The sequence below is a fragment of the Paroedura picta genome, chromosome 3, assembly GCF_049243985.1.
Source record: "Paroedura picta isolate Pp20150507F chromosome 3, Ppicta_v3.0, whole genome shotgun sequence".
Lineage (NCBI taxonomy): Eukaryota > Metazoa > Chordata > Lepidosauria > Squamata > Gekkonidae > Paroedura > Paroedura picta.
The window spans coordinates 155374959-155394553 of NC_135371.1; the positions used below are offsets into that span (position 1 = coordinate 155374959).

Below are 19595 nucleotides of genomic sequence, written 5' to 3' on the forward strand. Positions count from 1 at the left end.
GCCGTGTTGGTCTGAAGTAGCACAATAAAATCAGAGTCCAGTAGCACCTTTAAGACAAGCAAAGATTTATTCAGGGCGTGAGCTTTCGAGTGCAAGCTTAGTCTGAGGTCGAAAGCTCGTGCCTTGAATAAATCTTTGTTGGTCTTAAAGGTGCTACTGGACTCTGATTTTATTAAGAAAAAGGGGACACCTTCAAAGCCAGCAGATCTTTGTTGAACTTAAAGGGTCTATTGGACTCCAATTTTGTTCGGCAGAATAATAGTTATTCTGAAAATCATTGGGACGACTGACGAAGGCGAAAGCCGAAGCACTTCCTACAAACCGACCTCGACTTTGTCCGCCCCAAAGATAAAAACAAAACATCGGCCTTCCTTCCCAACTGCTGCGGGGAAAGTCCGGGGCCCTTTAAGAAGCCTCCCGCGCCCTTCGTTCCCTCCCGCCCTTCCTCGGCGTGCTTCGGGACGTGCGTCGGGGCCAATGGGAGGAAAGGGGAGGCGGGGCGAAAGGAACGCGGGAAGCGGTTGGGGGGCAGGAGGAAGAGGAGGAGGGGCTTGGGACGGGACAGCTTTGTTGCAAATTTGTTCTCTCCGCGCGCGGGAAAAACACAGAAGGGGGCGGGGAGGGGGGAGAGGCCGCCCGCCAACCGTCGCGTGAAATTGCCCCGCGTTCCATCCGCGTCGGGTGGGCGCGCGGCGAGCCTGGCCCTTTCCAACCGCGCCGTCCACCGCCCGGCCGGCCCTTGCCTCCCACACCCCCGGGGTCTTCTTCTTCCCGGCCCTCCTGGGGTGTCGGGGGCAGGCTGGGCCTCCCATGGAGAACTTCCAGAAAGTGGAGAAGATCGGGGAGGGGACCTACGGCGTGGTCTATAAAGCCAAGAACAAAGTCACCGGCGAGGTGGTGGCGCTCAAGAAAATCCGCCTGGACACGTGAGTGCCGAGCAGCCCTCCCAGCCCCGACCCCAAAACCATTCCGGGGGGGGGGAGTAGGGGGTTGGACTAGATGACCCCCGAGGTCCCAACTCTATTATTCTATGAATTTTCTAGGGGAGCAGACGGAATAGCCTGAGCCTCTCTCGGCCGCCCGCGAATGGCGACGAGGGGCCGTGTTTCCTTTCAGGCGTTTGGCAAAGGGGCTTCGCGCCACCGAGCGTGGGCAGGAATAAAGTTGCTCGCTTCGAAGGCGCTGCACGGCTGCTATTACCCCCGCCCCTCGCTGCTAATGAATGGCTGGAGGACGAGCAAAGGGACCTGGGAAGAGGGTGTGTGGTTGTGTGTGTAATCCGAGCATGCCCTCTGCGGCCGGCGAGAAACAGGCTCCCTTCTGCCCCTGGCGCTTGCTGGAGCCCTCCGAGAGCGAGCGGTTCGCGGGCGAGGAGATCCGTCCCCGTGCCTGCGCGCTCCGCTCTGGTGACTGGATGGTTTTCCTGAAGTGGGATTGCCCGCGGGGCAGGGTGCCCGGAGCCTTTGATCACGCAGACTGGGATCGAGACGGAAAGAGGCCCTTGCCCCAGGTGGGTGGGAAGGAAATCCCGAGGCTGTGTGGCTGCAGAGAGAGAAGCGACTATCTTTATGTTACGTCTGTGTATATGTGATATATATATATATATATATACACACACACACATACACACACACATATATACACATATACATATACATACAGAGAGAGAGAGAGAGAATGGGGTCCTGCTGAAAGGCAGCTGATTTTCTGCCTGTGGGATGGATGGCAATAGGACATTGGCCAATCAGGAGCTTAGGTGCCCTGTTACTGGACATCAGAAATGGCTTCCAGAACCACTGGCAGGGATGGTGAATTTGTTCCTTCATTCAACAGTTTGGATTGTTGACTGACGAGCAGCCCTGAGTATGTGCAGAGTGACTTTTCATCCATCTCTGGGCCACTATTGCCAATGTCTATAGATCTGAAATTATTAGTATTTATTAGACTTATATCCTGCCACTTTCCAGGCACTCACTGCGGCTTATAACTTAAAACCTCCATAAAATCCCCACATGAAACCAGTTATCCCAAAGATTGGCAGCCTAAAATCCCTCCCTAGAGCAGACCTCCCTAGAGGTCTGTAAATAGAATTGAGCTTGAGGAGGGGCCATGATATCCCTAGCTCTAACCTCAACCAAAGAGCTGTGTTTTACAGATCCTGCAGAACTGAAAGCTCCATCAAGACCCTCAGCTCTGCCAGGAGCTCATTTCACCAGGTTGGGGCCAGGACCCAAAAGGCCTTAGCTCTGGTGGAGGCCAGATGCACTTCTGTGGGGGGGACATAAGCAGGCAAGTGATCCCTCAGATAGACAGGGCCTAGACCAGCAACGGATTAGGAGCTAGACCAGCCAAGGGTATGCTACAACATTTGAGTCCAATGGCGCCTTCAAGACCAACAAAGATTTATTCAAGGTGTGAGCATACTTGTGCATGCACACTTCCTCAGACAATGGAACAAAAATAAGAGTACAGATATAAGGAGAGAGTAAATTAGTAAACAACATCACAACAAATATGCAGCATGATGATGATTCGCTAGTTCCTTGCTAGAATAACAAAATCTGTTTGTTGGGTTCAGTTCACAAAAACATGGGGGATATAAAAATGTTATGGTAGTGATTAATGGCAGACGCTCCCCAGTTGTGGAAAGAAATAGTTAAAAGAGACCTGTGGCTTGTCCCATCCATCTCCACCCAAGCACAAAGCATCCCCACAAGTGACAAGCCCTACTGTGTGTGTTCTCCTGTCTGAAGACCAGAGAGTTAGATTCTGAATTACATTACAGACATACATTATAATCCCATTGTCCCAAATGAAATGAAGAGGGGATTGTAAGGAATGTAGATATAAGAGTTGAATGAGATTAGCATATGTAGTGAGATAAAAAACCAATATCCCTGTTGAATCCTGGAGATTCCATTGTTTTGAGTGTTGTGATAACTCGCACTTCTGCAATCTCCCTTTCTAGTCTGTTCTTGAAGTTTCTTTGCAATAAAACAGCCATGAGTTCCCTTATTGAATGTCCTGGATGGCTGAAGTGTTCCTCAACAGGTTTCTCAGTCCTATGATTTTTGATGTCAGACTTGTGCCCATTTATTTTTTGGTGGAGGGTTTGACCTGTTTGTCCTATGTAGGGAACAGAGGGGAAATGTTGGCATTTAATGTCACATAGATTGTTAGAAGATGAGCATGTGATTAAGCCTTGGATGGTGTAGGTGATGTTGTCCAGTGATTGTGTTATTGGAATGTATGTGGCAGCAAAGTATACACTGTTGAAGGTCAGATAGTTCCTACCCCCATTGTGTTTGCCTAATGTAGGTTGTGACCTAAGCAAGGACTCTGCCTGTTCTGTTTGTTATTCACGGGGTGTGGAAAAATTGCCTGATGCTGGAGCATTGGTTAGCAAAACATTTGGAATACGTCCGGAAGGCCTGGCCTAGTTAGCCTTTATGGAATGCATTGCAAAGTAATGTAAGTAGCTATAAGGGAGGCAGCTCAAAATCAGTGGCTGATTTCTAAAATGCAAGCTGTGGTTTCTACTGGGATGCACCTGTTAACCACCACTACATGTGGTAGTGGGACTGCACTCTGCCTTTTCCAGAGACAACCTGATCTTTATTACTGCCTGTTACTGCATTTTGTTTAGGGGCTGCTGAACCCTGTGCCTACTTATAGTCCAGTGGAACTAAAATTTGTCCCAGTGAAATTCACCCAATATCTTGGGTTTGTTACTGATGAGTTAAATTGAAGGGCCATCCTGCACAATACGTTTTTTAATGAGTGCCGTACGGGAACCTGAATCCCCCCCACCATTTTCCCTGCAGTTATGCAGAAGTTGCAGGAAATGACAAAACCTCCAGTGGCCTGTTTTGGTTTGGGAACATTGCATGGCAGTGGCACTTGCTTTCCACATGCCATTTCTCTGGACCATTGGGGGGTTGTGTAATTTTCATAATTGTGGAAAGTTTGAAGCCACTGTTGTCCTATCCAATGTTGCTGAATTGTATTGTACCCACTCCTATGTACCCATGTTCTATCTACCCTAATTTCTACCTGACTAAATAGACTCTGCAGTGGCAATCCTTGAAGAAGTATTTGAAAACAGGGAAAATGTACCTAGGAGCCCAGAAATTATATGATTTATACACCAAACAAGAGTGGATGTGAGACATTTTGGCCTCCTGATTTCATTTTTCTCTCTCTGTAGTGGACCAAAGTGTTTGAGTTTAGGAATAGGTAACCTTTTCAGTTATCAAGGACTGCATGATGATGATGATGATGATGATGATGATGATTTGTGCCAGTGGAAAAAGGAGGTTGGTTTTGTCTAATTCTGGGAGTCTACTAAACTTCTCTGACACAGCAGGCTTGGGGGAGGGAGGGGGGTGGAGATAGGAAGGTTAATTGCAAACAGTACTCTGTACGATATGGACCCCACACCTTAGGTGGGAAAGCCCTGGGTGCCAGGAGTGCACCTTTGTCTGCTTGATAATAGCTAGCTTAATTGTAGAGGAAGACTAATTTAGAAACCGCGGAGTGCATTGGGCAAAGCCACAATACTGTATGTCTTTGTGAAGTTGTCCATATTATAATACAACTTTGCTGATTTTGTAGCTCTTGGCATCCATGAAGCAAATCCAAGGTTAGCTCAGTCGTGAGCCCTAAACCTTGTCCCTTCTCTCCATGTCTTTCCTCTTTGCTTACAGAGAGACGGAAGGCGTTCCAAGCACAGCTATCCGGGAGATCTCCCTGCTCAAGGAACTGAACCACCCTAATATTGTCAAGTAAGTGACTGTGAGAGTTGGCAAAGAAAGGTGCTGGAAAAAAGTAGTTGGAGGAATCCCATTGAGATTGGGTTCATTTACAAAGACAACAGTTCTGCACCCTCCATTTCTCAGCATACTTAGGAAAGTCCAGTCTAAAGTAGAGACTAACTACACATGAAATTTTCCATGTGTTATTCCTGGATCTACCCCAAGGACTTTCAGTCAGACATGAGCTGTGAGTCTGTCCGTAAGCACAAGGGGGACCTAGTGTGTGTTGGGATTGTGGGGGGAAAGGGTCTTAAGTGCCACCCCAACTGAAGACCATTTTCCTGACTTGAAACAGCCTTAGAAGGATGCTGTTTGCCTTGAGCGAAGCTAAATGCTTACTAATGGGGGTACACATGGGTTTCCCTAGTAGGGAAAATAACAACACCAGGGCTATTTCATGTTGGGAAAATGGCACCAAGGGAAAAGCAGAAGCCCCTTCTTCTTGTATGCTGCAGTTCCAGACTGAATAGAGGGGCCCACAGGCTTGGGTATTGAGGTCTCAGTGAATTTGCTGCTGATAGCTAAAAGTCAGCAGGGAACCCAGACCCCCTGTAGAAAAGTCCAACATGTTTTTAGCCCCATAGAGATCATCTCACCCATCCAGTATATTCTGATAGTGGCTGGCCCAGATGCTTGTGAGAAGAATTTCAACAATCAGAAAAGGGGCAGATCTTCTTTCCCAGAATATGGTTTCTGCTAATCTCAGCACTACAAGGACTTCTTGAACATCCCGAGTCTCTTTTCCAAAGATAAGAACGTTGCAGTTATTAGGACACTAGCCATATTTTGCTTCAGTGTCCATTTTTTCTTATTTTGTTTGTTCTTCTGCCCCTTTCCTTGATTTCCCAGGTTGCTTGATGTGATCCACACGGAGAACAAACTGTACTTGGTCTTTGAATTTCTGAATCAGGACCTCAAGAAGTTCATGGATTCTTCAACTTCTATCAGCGGAGTAGAATTGCCTCTTATCAAGGTGACCAGCTGTAGGGGGGAAATAAAATGCTTGGGCCCTGGGCATGCTAGATGCAAGAGCACAAATGTGCTCCCACTTGCACAGCTTCTCTCATTTACTTCAGCTTGTGTGCAGAATGGAATGCACATACAGCGCTGACTGTCTTTGAAGTAGATGAGATGGTTCTTGCACCTATAGGAACTACTGTGAGCACATTTAGGCCACCCACACATGCATGCATAGATCCCATATCAGTAGGCATGAATAAAAAAAATAACACTTCGATATCGCTCAGGGTGGAGTTCATGTGACTTCATGGTATTTGCACCTTGGTTTCCCTTTGTGGATAATATCAAACCCGCTGAGATCTTGTATGACCCTGTGGGCTGAAGATGGTTACACTGAGCTGTATAACATTCATCTCCCTTGTCTGCAGTAATCCCTTGGCTTGTGCTTCAAAGTTTCTAGTCCTTATGACTGACCAAAAAAAAAAATCCCTGTCATGATTCTTTTCAGGCACCTCAAAAACTAAAGGCAAATGTTAAAAAAGACATAAAAGCCCGAATAAGCCAGTAAACTGAGCCTTTCTAGGCACACGAGTATAGTCATTTAGAATGACTCAGAGTTTTGGCACATATGACCTAAATCCCCTCCCATCATTACATTGATTTTAAAAATGCCATGATGAAAGGAAGATAATTATGGGAATGGATTTGGGATTAATGAATCACTGTAAGAGGCTGCAGACAAAAACACTGAGGTGACAGGAGGGTGCTTGGGTTGGTACCCATCAACTCTATGTCAAAGCTATGCCTGTAAGAGAGAGAGCTTTCTGGTTTGTGCAGCTATCCTTTCTCAACCCTTTTGTACCTCCCCCTCCCCCAGAGCTACCTGTTCCAGCTTCTGCAGGGCCTTGCCTTCTGCCACTCCCATCGTGTGCTACACCGTGACCTCAAGCCACAGAACCTGCTGATCAATGCTGAGGGAGCAATAAAACTGGCTGACTTTGGGCTGGCCCGAGCATTCGGTGTGCCAGTGCGAACCTATACCCATGAGGTGAGCATCTTCAAGCACATTAATTTGTGGGCTTTTCACATAATAACCTTTCCAAAGTTCTCTCATTCTTCTTGTCGAGTTGGTTGCCCTGTCACCTGACAGAACGTTGGGATGGCAGACTTTCCTCCCATGTTCACAACCATCTGACGTAACAATTTTTAATTTAGTCTGAGACTTCTGAGTGTTTTTCCACATTCTGTCCCTGAAATAAAATTAAATCATCTTGCGAATGCTGGCAAGGGCTCATGGGAATTGTAGTCCATGGACATCTGGAGGGCCACAGTTTGACTGCACCTGCTGTAGGTGAACAAATTAGTAATTCAGAAGCCATCAGGGCTTCATTGAGAAGTTGTGGGACAGAGAGAGGACACAAAGATGAGAATGAGAGCAAGCTGTGCTCAGATTTCTTGGGAGCATAATCAAGCTAAGCCTGTGAAATAGCTTGGATCTTAAAAGTGCTGTTTTTGTTAAGATCTGGAATTATGAAGGTAGTGATCTAGCATCCCAGGGTAGTGATTTGATGTCCATTTTCAAGTGTTGGCAGTTAGGGGGGGAAATACTGTTCTTTAAAAAATGGGAAGGAAGAAAGGACATAGGACTGCCTTCAAAATAGCTTGCGACCTTAACCAAAGAAAGATCTATCCAGCTGTTAAACTCCTCTTCTCGGCCTCTGCTCTCTGTGCCCCTGCCTGCAGAGAGTAACAGTGAAAAGCTTGTTGTATAATTGCTACATCAGCCAGACAGGTGAGAAATGAATTATGGTTGTGTTTTCCCCCAGGTGGTGACCCTCTGGTATCGGGCTCCAGAAATTCTACTTGGTTGCAAATATTACTCAACAGCTGTAGACATCTGGAGTCTGGGTTGCATCTTTGCAGAAATGGTACGTATTCTTTAGGGAAATAGCTTGTCTATCATGCATTTGTGGATTGTTGAACCTCACAAATATCATCCCCTTTTGGCACATAATGCTTTAAGCTTGGTGCTGCGCCATCCTGTGTTGGCTGTTGAAAGGTTTTTGAAGCTCCATTCATGGATTTTTCTGTGTGTGAAGCAAGGGTCAGCCCAGATCAAATGCACCCCACATTCCCTTGTGAAGACCTGCTGACAAGGATCAGTTGACTTGGCATCACCTTATGGGGGAGGAAAGAGCTTGTGTCATTGTCTTTCCCTAGAGCAGAAGCCTTCATAGAACCAGGAAGGGGGAAACAGGCAAGATCTGTTGTGGTCTTGCCTCTGAGGCCTGAACTAAGGCTTTGGGAAGGCTGTTTCCTTCCCCGTGGGCTGTGTGAGTATGTTTGTATTCCAAAGAGCCGTGTCACATGCAGAAGGCTGTGCGTCAAGGATGTGTGTGTGCTACTGAATGATTCCCATGGGAGCCTTCTGGCCCAGCATTCCTTAACTTGAAATCTTAACCCTTAGTTGGTTGGAACATCTTGTAGTCTTTGACAAAGATGGGTACCTGCACTTTTGACACACTTATCATTATTAAAACTATAGGGATTATTGTTTTGCATACTTTTCCACGGAAAGGTGCTCAATTACCTACAAAGCAAAAGCAATATAAAATTTAGTCTCTAAAGTCAGTACAAAAAAAATACTGATCAGAAATCAGGCCAGGCTCTGTCACTTAAGTAAGCCTTTGATGCTGTAGTTCCCCACATATTTGAATGCCCTGCCCACTGATATGTATTCATTTTTTGCAAGGAATATAAAATTGGGGTATTGCAGTTTACATTTGGCTAGTCTCTGAGTTGAGTTTAGAGCCTATTTTGTTGGCTTTTTTGTGAGGGTTTTTTAAAATTTGTGTGACATTTCTCTGTATTTTAGTTTTTTTAAAGCCACTTTGCATGTCCCTACAAAAGCAGCCTAATAATATTTTAAAATTAATCAGAATTCAAGAATCAGGGAAAGCCTGTAGGAATTTTTAAAAGCCCTTACCCACTGGTGGACGTTAGGCAGAGAGGGTATACAATAGACCCTGAATAGGGGCTATATCAGTGGTTCTCAACCTTAGGGTCCCGATCCCATTTGGGGTCACCTGGGGTTGCCTTCCTGCGGGGTTGCCATGTTGGTGGCTGCCGTGGTGGCGGCCCTCAGCGACGGCAGCGGTCTGCAGTGGTGGTGGCCTGCAAAGGTAGCAGGAGGTGGGCGGTGGCGGCGGATGGAGGCAGCGGAGCCATGGCACTGGCTGCCTCTGTTGCCAGTCCAGAGGCAGCCAGTGCCATGCATGTGCCACTGCATGTGCCACTGTCGCAGTTTGGGTCACAGCGTGAGGGCGATTTAGAACTGCTGGGCTAGATGGACAGAAAGAACTGCTTGGTGCCTTAATTGATTGGGATCATGTCTCTGTGGTAGCAAACAGGCCTTGCATGAAGCAGGTCCCAAGTTTGACCCCTGTGGCATCTCCGTTTAAAAACAAGGGCTAGCAAAGTTGTGAGAAATCTTTTTCCTGCTTGAGAATGCGGAGAGCGGTTGTCGGTCTGAGTAAACAATACCAATCTAGATGGGCTGGATTGCCTTGCCTCACTTAATGGAGATCATGGGATAAGATTGTATTCCAGCATGGTATAGTAGGGGAGTGTTGAACTAGGACCTGAGGGAGCCAGGTTTGAATCCCCATGCTGTTATGGAAGCTGTGCCGGGTAACTTTTGGCCAGTCACTCTCTTAAAGCCTAACTTACCTTACAGAGTAGTTGAGGACAAAATAAGGAGGAAATGATGTTGTAGGCCATAGAATTATAGTTGGAAGGGACCTCCAAGATCATCTAGCACAGTGGTTCTCAACCTTCCTAATGCCGCAACCCTCTAATCCAGTTCCTCATGTTATGGTGACCCCCAACCATAAAATTATGCAAGTGTTCTTTCACAGAAATGAAACCGAAATTGACCAACGGCGTGAAGCTCCATTGTTCATGATTGTATATAAATTGGCTTTTTCCCAGGGTTTCTTAGTTCAGTTCTGCCTCGTGTCCCACCATGCTGATCTCGCTCTTTTACACTGCTCCAGACAGATGCTCACAAACGCCCCGCCAAGCTGCTTGCCCTGCCACAAGCCTTCTGAAAAGCTCATTTGACCCCCAGGTTGAGAACCACTGATCTAGTCCAACCCCCTGAACAATGCAGGAACTTACAACTACCTGCCCACCCACGGTGACCCCAATTTCATGCCCAAGTGAACCCTCCACTTGAGAATCCAGCCTGACATGGAGGAAATTCACCTACCATCCCACAGTGGCAACTAGCAATTCCTTGGGTATGCAAGAAAGGGCCACAAGAGACAAACACCAGAACATCCCTTTTTGCCCACCCACTCAAAATCCGCCCAAGTTCATAAAAGCAGCATTTCCGTCAAATGACTATCTAGCTTCTGCTTAAAAACTTGCAAAGAAGGAGAACTCACCACCTTCCGAGGAAGCCCGTTCCACTGAGGAACCACCCTAACTGTCAGGCACTTCTTCCGGATGTTTAGCCGAAAATTCTTTTGAATTAATTTCAGCCCATTGATTCTGGTCCAACCCTTTGGGGCAACAGAAAACAACTCTGCTCATCTTCTATATGACAGCCCTTCAAGTATTTGAAGATGTTTATCTTAGTCGTCTTCTCTCCAGGCTAAACAGACCAAGGTCCCTCAGCCTTTCCTCATACAACATGGTCTTCACTTGGCCACTTTGAGTCCCCATTGCGTAGAAAACTAGGGCATAAATATCTCAAGTAAAAATTGGCATGTATCACAAGGTGTGGAGGAGTAAGTCATATAGGGATTTGAGGGTAACCAGTGCCACCTTGCATCATGTCCAGAAGCAAATTCAAAGCCAGGAGAAATGAGCACAAATCAGATTAATCTGGTATTCATGGCTCATTGTTCACTTGCTGAAGCATTTTGAAGGCTAGCCTCACATAGAACACATTACAGTAGTCCAGAGGGCAGGTTACCAGAAGAAGAGTTTGTTTTTATATGCCACTTTCTCTACCTGAAGGAGTCTCAAAGCAGCTTACAATCACCTTCCCTTTCCTCTCCCCACAACAGACACCCTGTGAGGTGGGTGAGGCTGAGAGAGTCCTGATTTTACTGCTCAGTCAGAACAGCTTTATCAGTGCTGTGGCGATCCCACGGTCACCCAGCTGGCTTCATGTGGGGAATCAAACCGGGATCGCCAGATTAGAAGTCTGCACTTCTAACCACTAATCCAAACTGGCTTTACTCTGGTAAGGATAGCCCATATAATGAAAATTGAGATCTAAAATTGTTGGAGAGGTTTTTGCTGAATTAGAACACATTATAGTAGTCCACGGGGCAGTTTATAAGTACATGGATTAGAGCAGCTCTGGCTTTACTGGAAAGGTACATGTAAGTTCATACCCTTGATACTGCTAGGAACAACTGCCTTGCAGGTGAGTGGGGGGTACTAATACATTAGAGCAGTCAAATTTGGATTCCTTGGATCTATTCTGAACCTTTAAGATACATTTAATGGATATGGTTGAATCTGGTTAGGCATGGGTGCCTCTTGTCTCTTTCATGATCTAATTGTTTCTGTGACTGACTCTGAATCTGTTTCCCTTCTGTAAAGAGGACCTTTTAAAAAATGAATTCATCGATACTTTGCAAATGAAACATTGGTAAAATTTCTTCCAGTTCTGTTTTACCTTTGGGTATGTGGAAAAACATTCATTTTGTACCTGTCATGAATGTAGAAATGGATGGCTGGATGAAGCAAGTCATCCTCACCTAAACACTGCCCTGATTTGCCTTTCTCTTCCTGAACAGATCACCCGTAGGGCTCTCTTCCCAGGAGACTCAGAAATTGACCAGTTGTTCCGCATCTTCCGTACTCTGGGCACTCCAGATGAGACTGTGTGGCCTGGTGTCACATCCATGCCTGACTACAAACCCAGTTTCCCCAAGTGGGCCCGGCAGGATTTCAGTAAAGTGGTACCACCCCTGGATGAGGAGGGCAGGAAACTTCTGGCGGTGAGTATTTAGGCAGTATGAAGAAGGGGGAAGAGTCCTTCAATTGTGAGGAAGCAAAATATAGCATTAAATTTGTGCATGACTTAGCGGAATAAGACGGCTCAGTATGCTAACTTCCCCAGGTTGTCCTGCAAGTTCCACTCACCCAGAATTCAGCAGTACTTAGGCAGCAACTTAAAACCATATCCTTGGGAATGACAATTTTGTCATTTTTTGTCATTTTTTATGTTGCTTGCAGTCTTTCTGCCTTGGGTGCTCAATTAAGGTGTTCAACCACATTTGTGTTCCCCAATAGAATCAAATGTTTTTTTCCAGCAAGCCTTCCTTTGGGGGTCCATAAGATCAAAACATATTGATTGTGCCCTTTTGTTTCCTGTCAGTTCCTGTAACTTTATTCTCCTCATTCTCTTTAGCAAATGTTGCATTATGACCCCAATAAGAGAATCTCTGCCAAGACTGCACTCAACCATCCCTTCTTCCGTGATGTTACCAAAGCTGTACCACATCTTCGCTTGTGAGACAGGATCATGACGTGCTGTGGATTCTGCAACGTGCCCTTTTCTTGGACCACACCAGTTGCTTGCACTTAACTTCTCAGCTTAGAGCTGCATGGAGCACCGGAGGTCAACTTTGCCATAGCCTATGCCTTTGGGGAGTTTTACACCAGGATTCTTTTAAGGTACTAGTTGAGGCTGGTTCTCCCAACTCATCTTGCATGAGGAGAGATAAGACTCCAGTTCCATCAGCTGCAAAAACTCAGATTGCTGAAGGGATAACAGCTGCATTTTTCAGACTTTTAAAAATTCCCCATGAATTTTGTCTCCTCTTTATGGATACAGTGTCGACTGCACTGAGCGTATCACAAAGCACCTCTTTTGCTGCTGCTTTCTCAACTGGTTGGGCCAGAGCTGAGCCTCTAGTGGCAGCCAGCACATTTAAACTTGTGTGAAAGGTACCTTTGTTCCGGCAAGCAACTTTCTGATTCAGACAATGGGTATTAGGTTTTAAATACAGGATTGGAGCCTGGTTAGTGGAGTGCTATCTTCCTGATGCTAGCAAAATTTGCCCTTCCAGGTGAGATCCTCATGCAATTTAGGCACTTAATTGTCCACTGTTTGTGAGTAGGAAGGAATATTAGCCTAGGGCTAAGGGCCTTTTTACAACATTCATTTTGCACCAACAATGAGATAGCTCAGCAGTGTTTTCCTGGTGATGGTAGCTTGTGATGCTTGTTGCCTTAGGCACAGAAGACAGCCTCAGGGGGGAAAAACATACTGCCAAATTAATCCTCTGGTGACTGTCAGCTGGCTTTCTAACCCAATCAGATAGCTGCTTCATAAAATCATTTTGATAGATGCATCAAATATTTAAAATGAAATCGCTGTAGTGTTTACTAGGGAGAGCAGACATATCCTACCAGTATGTTGTCCACTTCTAGTAACCTGCTGATCAGGATCTGGTGCTTGCATTTATCAGTGAACTAGCAGATTTTTCCTTGTGTTTCAGGTCAATACTAAGACTAGATGAAGGAGCAATATTGCTGTAAATCTGGCTGCCCTGTTTCTTCATTTCATATTTGTTACCAAAATGTTTATTTACAGTTGACCATCTCATTCATTTTTCTGAAGTAGGTTTTCAGTAAATCACAAAACTCCTGGGTAGAGCAGGCCTATACAGTTGCTTTGGTTTCAAGCGGAGTATTGTTCAGATGTAAACTCTTAAAAAAAAAAAAAAAGGAGGCTGTGTTTTAGTTTTTGAAATTAAGGTGTGTGAAAATAAAGGTATAACATTTCAAACTGCTTCTCTACCCCCTGCCCTGCTGGGTGAGAGAAATCCAGTAAGATGTTGCCAAAATAATGCAGTCATCTATCTTAATCTGGGAAATTTGCATTTTAAATGCAAGGGTCTCATTCATGAATATCTGAATTGTCAAAATCTCCGTCTGCACCTCTTTGTATTTGAACACTTCAGGTTATTTAACTAAAATGCAATGCAGAATTTAAATGGACTTGCCATCCAACGTTTTGTCATAGCAGAAAAGCTAAATCCCGAAACAAAATCATGATTGGTCTGACAAATTCCGTGGTGTAGAATCCAACTGCCCACCTCAGTAAATACTGCAAAATGTCAAAAAAGGACGGCCATTGTAAAGTGAAGAACAGGTTGTATTTTATTTTTAAAAGGCTATTTTGGCATATTTTACACAAAAGATTCTGTGTGCTAGGAGTCTGAGTGAAGATTGGGAAGTGGACTCCTTCATTATAATCTATGTAGTGTTTATTTTTGGATGTTCACTGTTTCATGTATGGATGGAAACTTGTATTGATTCTTCACGTTGTGTTTAAGAATTCTTATCTTTTCTCTCTATGGACAAATATGTCAGGACAGAATACAGAATTGGCTACTATGCAGGGATTGTCTTTCAGTAACCTGGCCATTTCAGGCCCAGTAATAGTTTTAAAATGCTAGTGTCAACCAGCAACACCTCGTTACATTAAGGTATTTCTTAACCATGTTGTCTACATGCAATACTTGGACTCATGTCTTTCTCCTCCCCCCTTTTGTACTGGAAGAAGATCTATATTTATGTTAGATTTGTATAAAACTTGTTAGTCTAAGCACCTTGAAGTTTTTAAAATAAGAAAAACTATATTTTTGTCTTTCTCTTTTGGTAGCTCTTTACCTTACAAATATTTCTAAAATATTGCAAAATTAGTATATAAATCATTAAAATATTTTTAGTTTTAATGTTTGTCTTTCTCCTGAAACAGAGCTTTTTACCAGTTCTTTTATTATACCCAAATGTGTGGCAGTAGAGTGGGTGTGGGGGTTGTAGTAAATGAGGTAAGCCAAGAAAAAATGGTTCCTCTCTGAACTATTGTTCATATTGTTGGGTGGGTTTACGCAAATTAAGTTCTGAGTCCTACTCTGTAGTGTTATTCCAGTGTATGCACATTAATCTCAATAGGAATAGGTTTAGACTGGAATAACTGTGCATAAGATTGTACTGCTAAGCTTCTTTTCCCACAAAGAAGAAATTTTATAACCCTCAAAAGTGCAATGGGTGGGTTTATGTTTATTAGATTTTTAGACCGCCCTCCCAGCAAGATGGCTCAGGATGGTATAGGTTTTAGCCCGACTACAGAATCTGGAATGTTGTAACCCCATTCTGTTGACACCAAATACATTCATGACAATTGGGTTAACCTGTAACTAGGCACTATTTCTGTGGGTTAATGCAGTGATCTCAAATGATTTGGCAGTGGGGAGGTGACATGTACCATGCAGAGGGTGGGCAAGAATCCAGATAATTGAGAATCCTAATTCCACAGCCATAATAGTCTGTCAGCAGAACAGATTTCCTAGTGCATGCAAGGGCTTTCATCAGAGAGGTGACAGCTGCTTGCATGGGACAATGCAGAAATATGGTGGATCCCTTTCCCTCTTGCCAAAAAGTAAATGCAAGCATGTTATTTTGGGCTAATGCAAAGAGAAAATATGACTTAAAAAGAAAAGTACTCTAAGAGTGTTTTGCACTGTTGAGAGAAATGAAACCATCCAGTGTTGCCTCTATACTACAAATGAAGGGGAAACAAGCATAAGAGAGATGCATTACTGGGAGCTGGGGGATGGGAGAAGACAATAAAAGTGGTTCCTACAACTCAAGTCTATTTTTATCCACACATTTTAGGCAGAGCCACTGAGGCTGAATGATGTAAAGGTGTAATTTACATCTGTGTGCCTGTACTGCAATTTGGGAGTACAGCCTAATTGTACTGTGTTCTCAGGATTTCATATGGACACTGAGTTGGGTTTAAAGGGATTTATAGCTGCTGATAGTAGCTTTAGAAGCTCATCTGCTTTAGCTTTGCTGCAAAATACATTCTAGATAGAAACTGCATTATGACAACACGCAGTATGTTAGCACGATAGAATTGCATATGATGCATTGATAGCTCATCTGAAATCACCCACCCATATTAAAAACAGGCTGCAAAACAAAAGGTATCCTATATGCAAAGCATACTGCAAGTTGTAGTTGAATTGATAGCCCTGTTTATTTTTTGTTAGGTTTAACTTTGCAACCAGATGAGGTGTTAGAATGCTGAGATGGTGGAATTATACTACTTCAAACCAGGACGGATGTCACTTCTGAATTCATAAGGCAGACTGCAACTAGAGAGAAAAGTACTTTGGGTAGAAAAAACTAAGAGAAGGCGGCTGGGAGAGGTCACCCAGTAGATTTCCAGACTGAATTTAAACTCTGAGTATCCTCAAACACTGTATGACAGGAAAATTGCTCCTTCACATTTTTATTTATATACTGCCCTCCCATACGGCTCAGGATTATATCATGGATTCTTTTGAAGAATCAAATGTTGTTCACTAGTATGCAGGCACCTTGTCTTCTTGCCAGCATAAAATGGTGTTTCCCAAATGAAGCAGGAAGGCACAGGTCATGAGATACTAGTTTAATTTTTTTCTATAGCAAAGCCATAAATCCTTTCTGCAGTGTAGTGATACAGTTGCTGAAGTTTATGCTATGAAAGATACCAGAAAGGTGGAGAAATACCTGAAAACAGCTCCATAGTAACATTCCCTGTCTGGATGACATTAGGGACCAAATCCAAGACGCTCTCTTCTGAATACCTGTGTTGTTTTGCTGCAAAGGTTAGCTCCTTATACACACCCAGTGGTCTGTGGGCCACAGTAATACTATGCAGAGATCCACCTCTTGCGGGTTAGGAAGGTCAAGATAAGAGTCTGCTGTCCCTGCTCCTCACCAGCCATTTCAGAGGTATCATTTTATTATTCTTCGACAAGGAACTTGGGCCGAGTTGCAAATTGAGCCCAGACCTCCTGTTGTTATGTGCGAAGTCGTGTCCGACCCATCGCGACCCCATGGACAATGATCCTCCAGGCCTTCCTGTCCTCTACCATTCCCCGGAGTCCATTTAAGTTTGCACCAGACCTCCTAGTGCTCTCAATTCGATTTGTCTGACGAAGTGTGCATGCACACAAAAGCTACCACCACTGGACTCGAAAGTCCTTCTGCTACTTCAGACCCACGCGGCTACCCACTTGCTACTAAGTCAAAATTAGCTATTAACATATTTATAAAATAAATATATGATGATAATATACTTTTTTTTAAGCACGCTGGGAGCCATTTTTGGGTTGAAATGTAGCATTAAGCGAGGAAGGCGGCCAAGTTCAAAAAGTTAACAGAAACTGCGGTTCCGTCAACAGCCTATTAAATATTTCCCAGTTCCGGCCTACAGCTCCGCCCGGGCTGCCGCCTTCTTCCCGCGCCTTGCCCAATCACCTCCCTGCCTTTCCTTGCGCCAACCGCCGCCGTCGTTCATGGGGTCAAAGGTCACACCGCTCCCAGAGGTTTCCTTTTCTCTCTCCCTTTTCTCACTGCCATTCAAGTCCTAGGGCGGTTCTCACAGGCCAGAGGTAACAGCGCGACAATTGATTGGCCAGAACCGTTCGGGTTCCGCCTAGCCCCTCGCTTGTCAATCATTCTTCGCTTCTTGTCCGGAGACAGAGATAGACGATATCTGGCCCGGGATTGGGTGGAGCCTATTGAAGCCCAAGTTGTGACTGGTTAGAGATGGTAGGCGGCCCCACCCTTTTCGGTCACCTTATTTGTTGTTTGGCAAACCTCTTCCCTCGGCGACGTTCCTATTGGCAGCCGCGCTCGTCGTTTAGCGAAATCCGCGTCCCCGGTCTTAGCGAGGGGCCTTTTAATTGGCTAGCCTCGCTTCCCTGCCCTATTGGTGAAACAACCGCTGCCCGTCCTTTCCATCGCCGCGTTCCAATTAGTCCGACAGGGCAAGGGTGCGGTTTCGGAAAGGCCGATTGGTCGAGAGGGCGTGTCCGCTCTCCAGGTGCCCGACACCAATTGGTTCGGAAGGCATTCTCGCTCCTCCTTCCGGCATAGAGGTGGGTTTGGTTGAGGTAGTTTGTTTGTGTGTGAGAGAGTGGGGGGCTGGGAAGGGGGGAGCGAGAGTCGCCTCAGGTACCTGGCGGGGGGGCTGGGCTGGGCTGGGCTGGGCTGCTTGGGGGGGAGGGCTTGTTTTCGCGGCGGCGACGGCGGGAGGAGGAGGGGGGGGCTCCGCTGGACAGGCCGTTGCCTGGTTACCGGGTGGTGGGTGAGAAAAGCTGCCCCCCGCCTTGGCTAGGAAGGGGTGGGGAGCGGATTGGGCTTGGCGGGTCTCCTCGGGTGGCTCCGGGCGGGGCGGGGGAAGCTGGCTGTCGGAGCGGATCGGGTGGGCGGCCCGGCGGACGGAGGCCTGGCGAATGAGGCGGGGCCTGACCCCATTCTCGAACCGAGGTGTCTGTCCAGGCAACTGGACGTGACCCGGGAGGAGGTGTGGAAGGCCCGCCTGAGGTGGGGGAGCGGTGCGAGGCTATCCCTGGCATGGCGCGTGTGTTTGCTCCGGGTTGGGCTAGCGGGGGATGTGGTGTGGGTCAGCAGGAATGCCTTTCAGGATGGTGAGGTTTGTGCCCAGTGAGGGCACTCGTGGCGTGCATTGCCCCAGTCGAGGTAGCGGGCAGCGGGGTTATTAAGGCTGTCTGGCTTTGCAGCGCAAATGAGGGTGTTGTGGGGCCTTATGAGCGGTCTTGGGGTCCTGCCTGACAGTTATCTAGGCTGATGATGGGCTCTGTGTCAGTAGGCCGCTAGTAAGCTTCATGCTGTGCTTTTGGGTTGATGTTCAGGTTGCTTTGGCATATGTGCTCCTGATTCTAATGACTGCCTCTTGGGCTTATCAGTCTCTGTAGAATAGATTTTGTGCTTCCAGAATCTCTTGTTTTTAAGTTGGGAAATTTTGGTTTGGTGACAATGTGCTAGGTAATCAAGTACCTCTTGCACAGTACTCACCACCACTGGGTAGTTGTTCTGTGGAGTTGCAGCTACCCCGATTTCTCACAGTCATAACATCAGAGTATCGACCTATTGAAAGAGTTGTCCTTGGCTCTAATCTGTTGAAACAGTAGTTAAACCTTAATGTCTTGCTATAAAATGTTGAAGCTTCTACTTTCCCTCTAAGGTTGTGTAGTTGACCAAGGCCTCTATTCTTTTTAAGATTTGATTTTTTTGTGTTTTTAATTAGTAAGCCACCTGTTATGTATTTTGTATCCATAGAGAATCTTGGGTTTAGAATAGCTTTCTGGTTGGGTGTCTTCTGTTAATTGATTTGATTCCTCTGCCAGCCTTTGTAACCGCCTCAGATGTTTTGAAGATGGGCATGCTAGAATGTCATAGATATTTTCCTGCTTTAAGAGTTTGGTAATCTCTTTTGTTGTATTCTTACATGGTATATTGTAATAATTATATTAATACATTAATACACCAATTAAAATACATTGGTGTAAAGCAAACTGACCAGAGAAGCAAAGTGAGGAAAATGGGAACTCCTTAGTGACACTGTAGGGGGAACATGAATGTAGATAGCTGGCTGAAAAATTCTTAAATTTGTCTTATATCCTAAGAAATTGTTTCAAATAGGGATTTGACATTAAAACTGGTTGTGTGTACAGATAAGGGAATGGCTGTTTCCAAGTACAAGGTTATAGTGTTCTAAATAATTTGTGATAAGTGTGTTGTACTTGTGAAATCACTAGTGGGACTGAGAGGATATGAATCATGGAAATCATGTTGTAGAGGGTTAGGTCATTCAGTGTAGACCTTTCATAGACTCTTTGGTTCAGCTGGAAATATGCCAAGTGATAAGTCTTCTGTTCTTTAATGAGGCTATATTGTATTCCTGATCTTCAAGAGGAAGTGACTTCT

The 19595-nt window shown here is 45.4% G+C and overlaps 2 protein-coding genes across 4 annotated transcripts in view; both read left to right on the forward strand.

Annotated features, from left to right (window-relative positions):
- The first annotated feature begins 560 nt into the window (after window positions 1-560).
- Window positions 561-14542, forward strand: CDK2 (cyclin dependent kinase 2). The gene is made up of 7 exons (XM_077328820.1): window positions 561-926; window positions 4707-4784; window positions 5664-5787; window positions 6652-6822; window positions 7601-7702; window positions 11591-11794; window positions 12208-14542. The coding sequence occupies exons 1-7, from the start codon at window positions 811-813 to the stop codon at window positions 12310-12312; spliced, it is 900 nt and encodes a 299-aa protein (XP_077184935.1). The 5' UTR covers window positions 561-810; the 3' UTR covers window positions 12313-14542.
- A 3042-nt stretch (window positions 14543-17584) lies between these two features.
- Window positions 17585-19595, forward strand: part of RAB5B (RAB5B, member RAS oncogene family) — a 29242-nt gene continuing 27231 nt past the window's right edge. The window contains exon 1 of one of the 3 annotated variants that reach the window (XM_077328823.1): window positions 17585-17743. The gene's annotated coding sequence lies outside the window, so the exon portion shown is untranslated. The other 2 variants (XM_077328822.1, XM_077328824.1) reach the window with 2 other exon arrangements.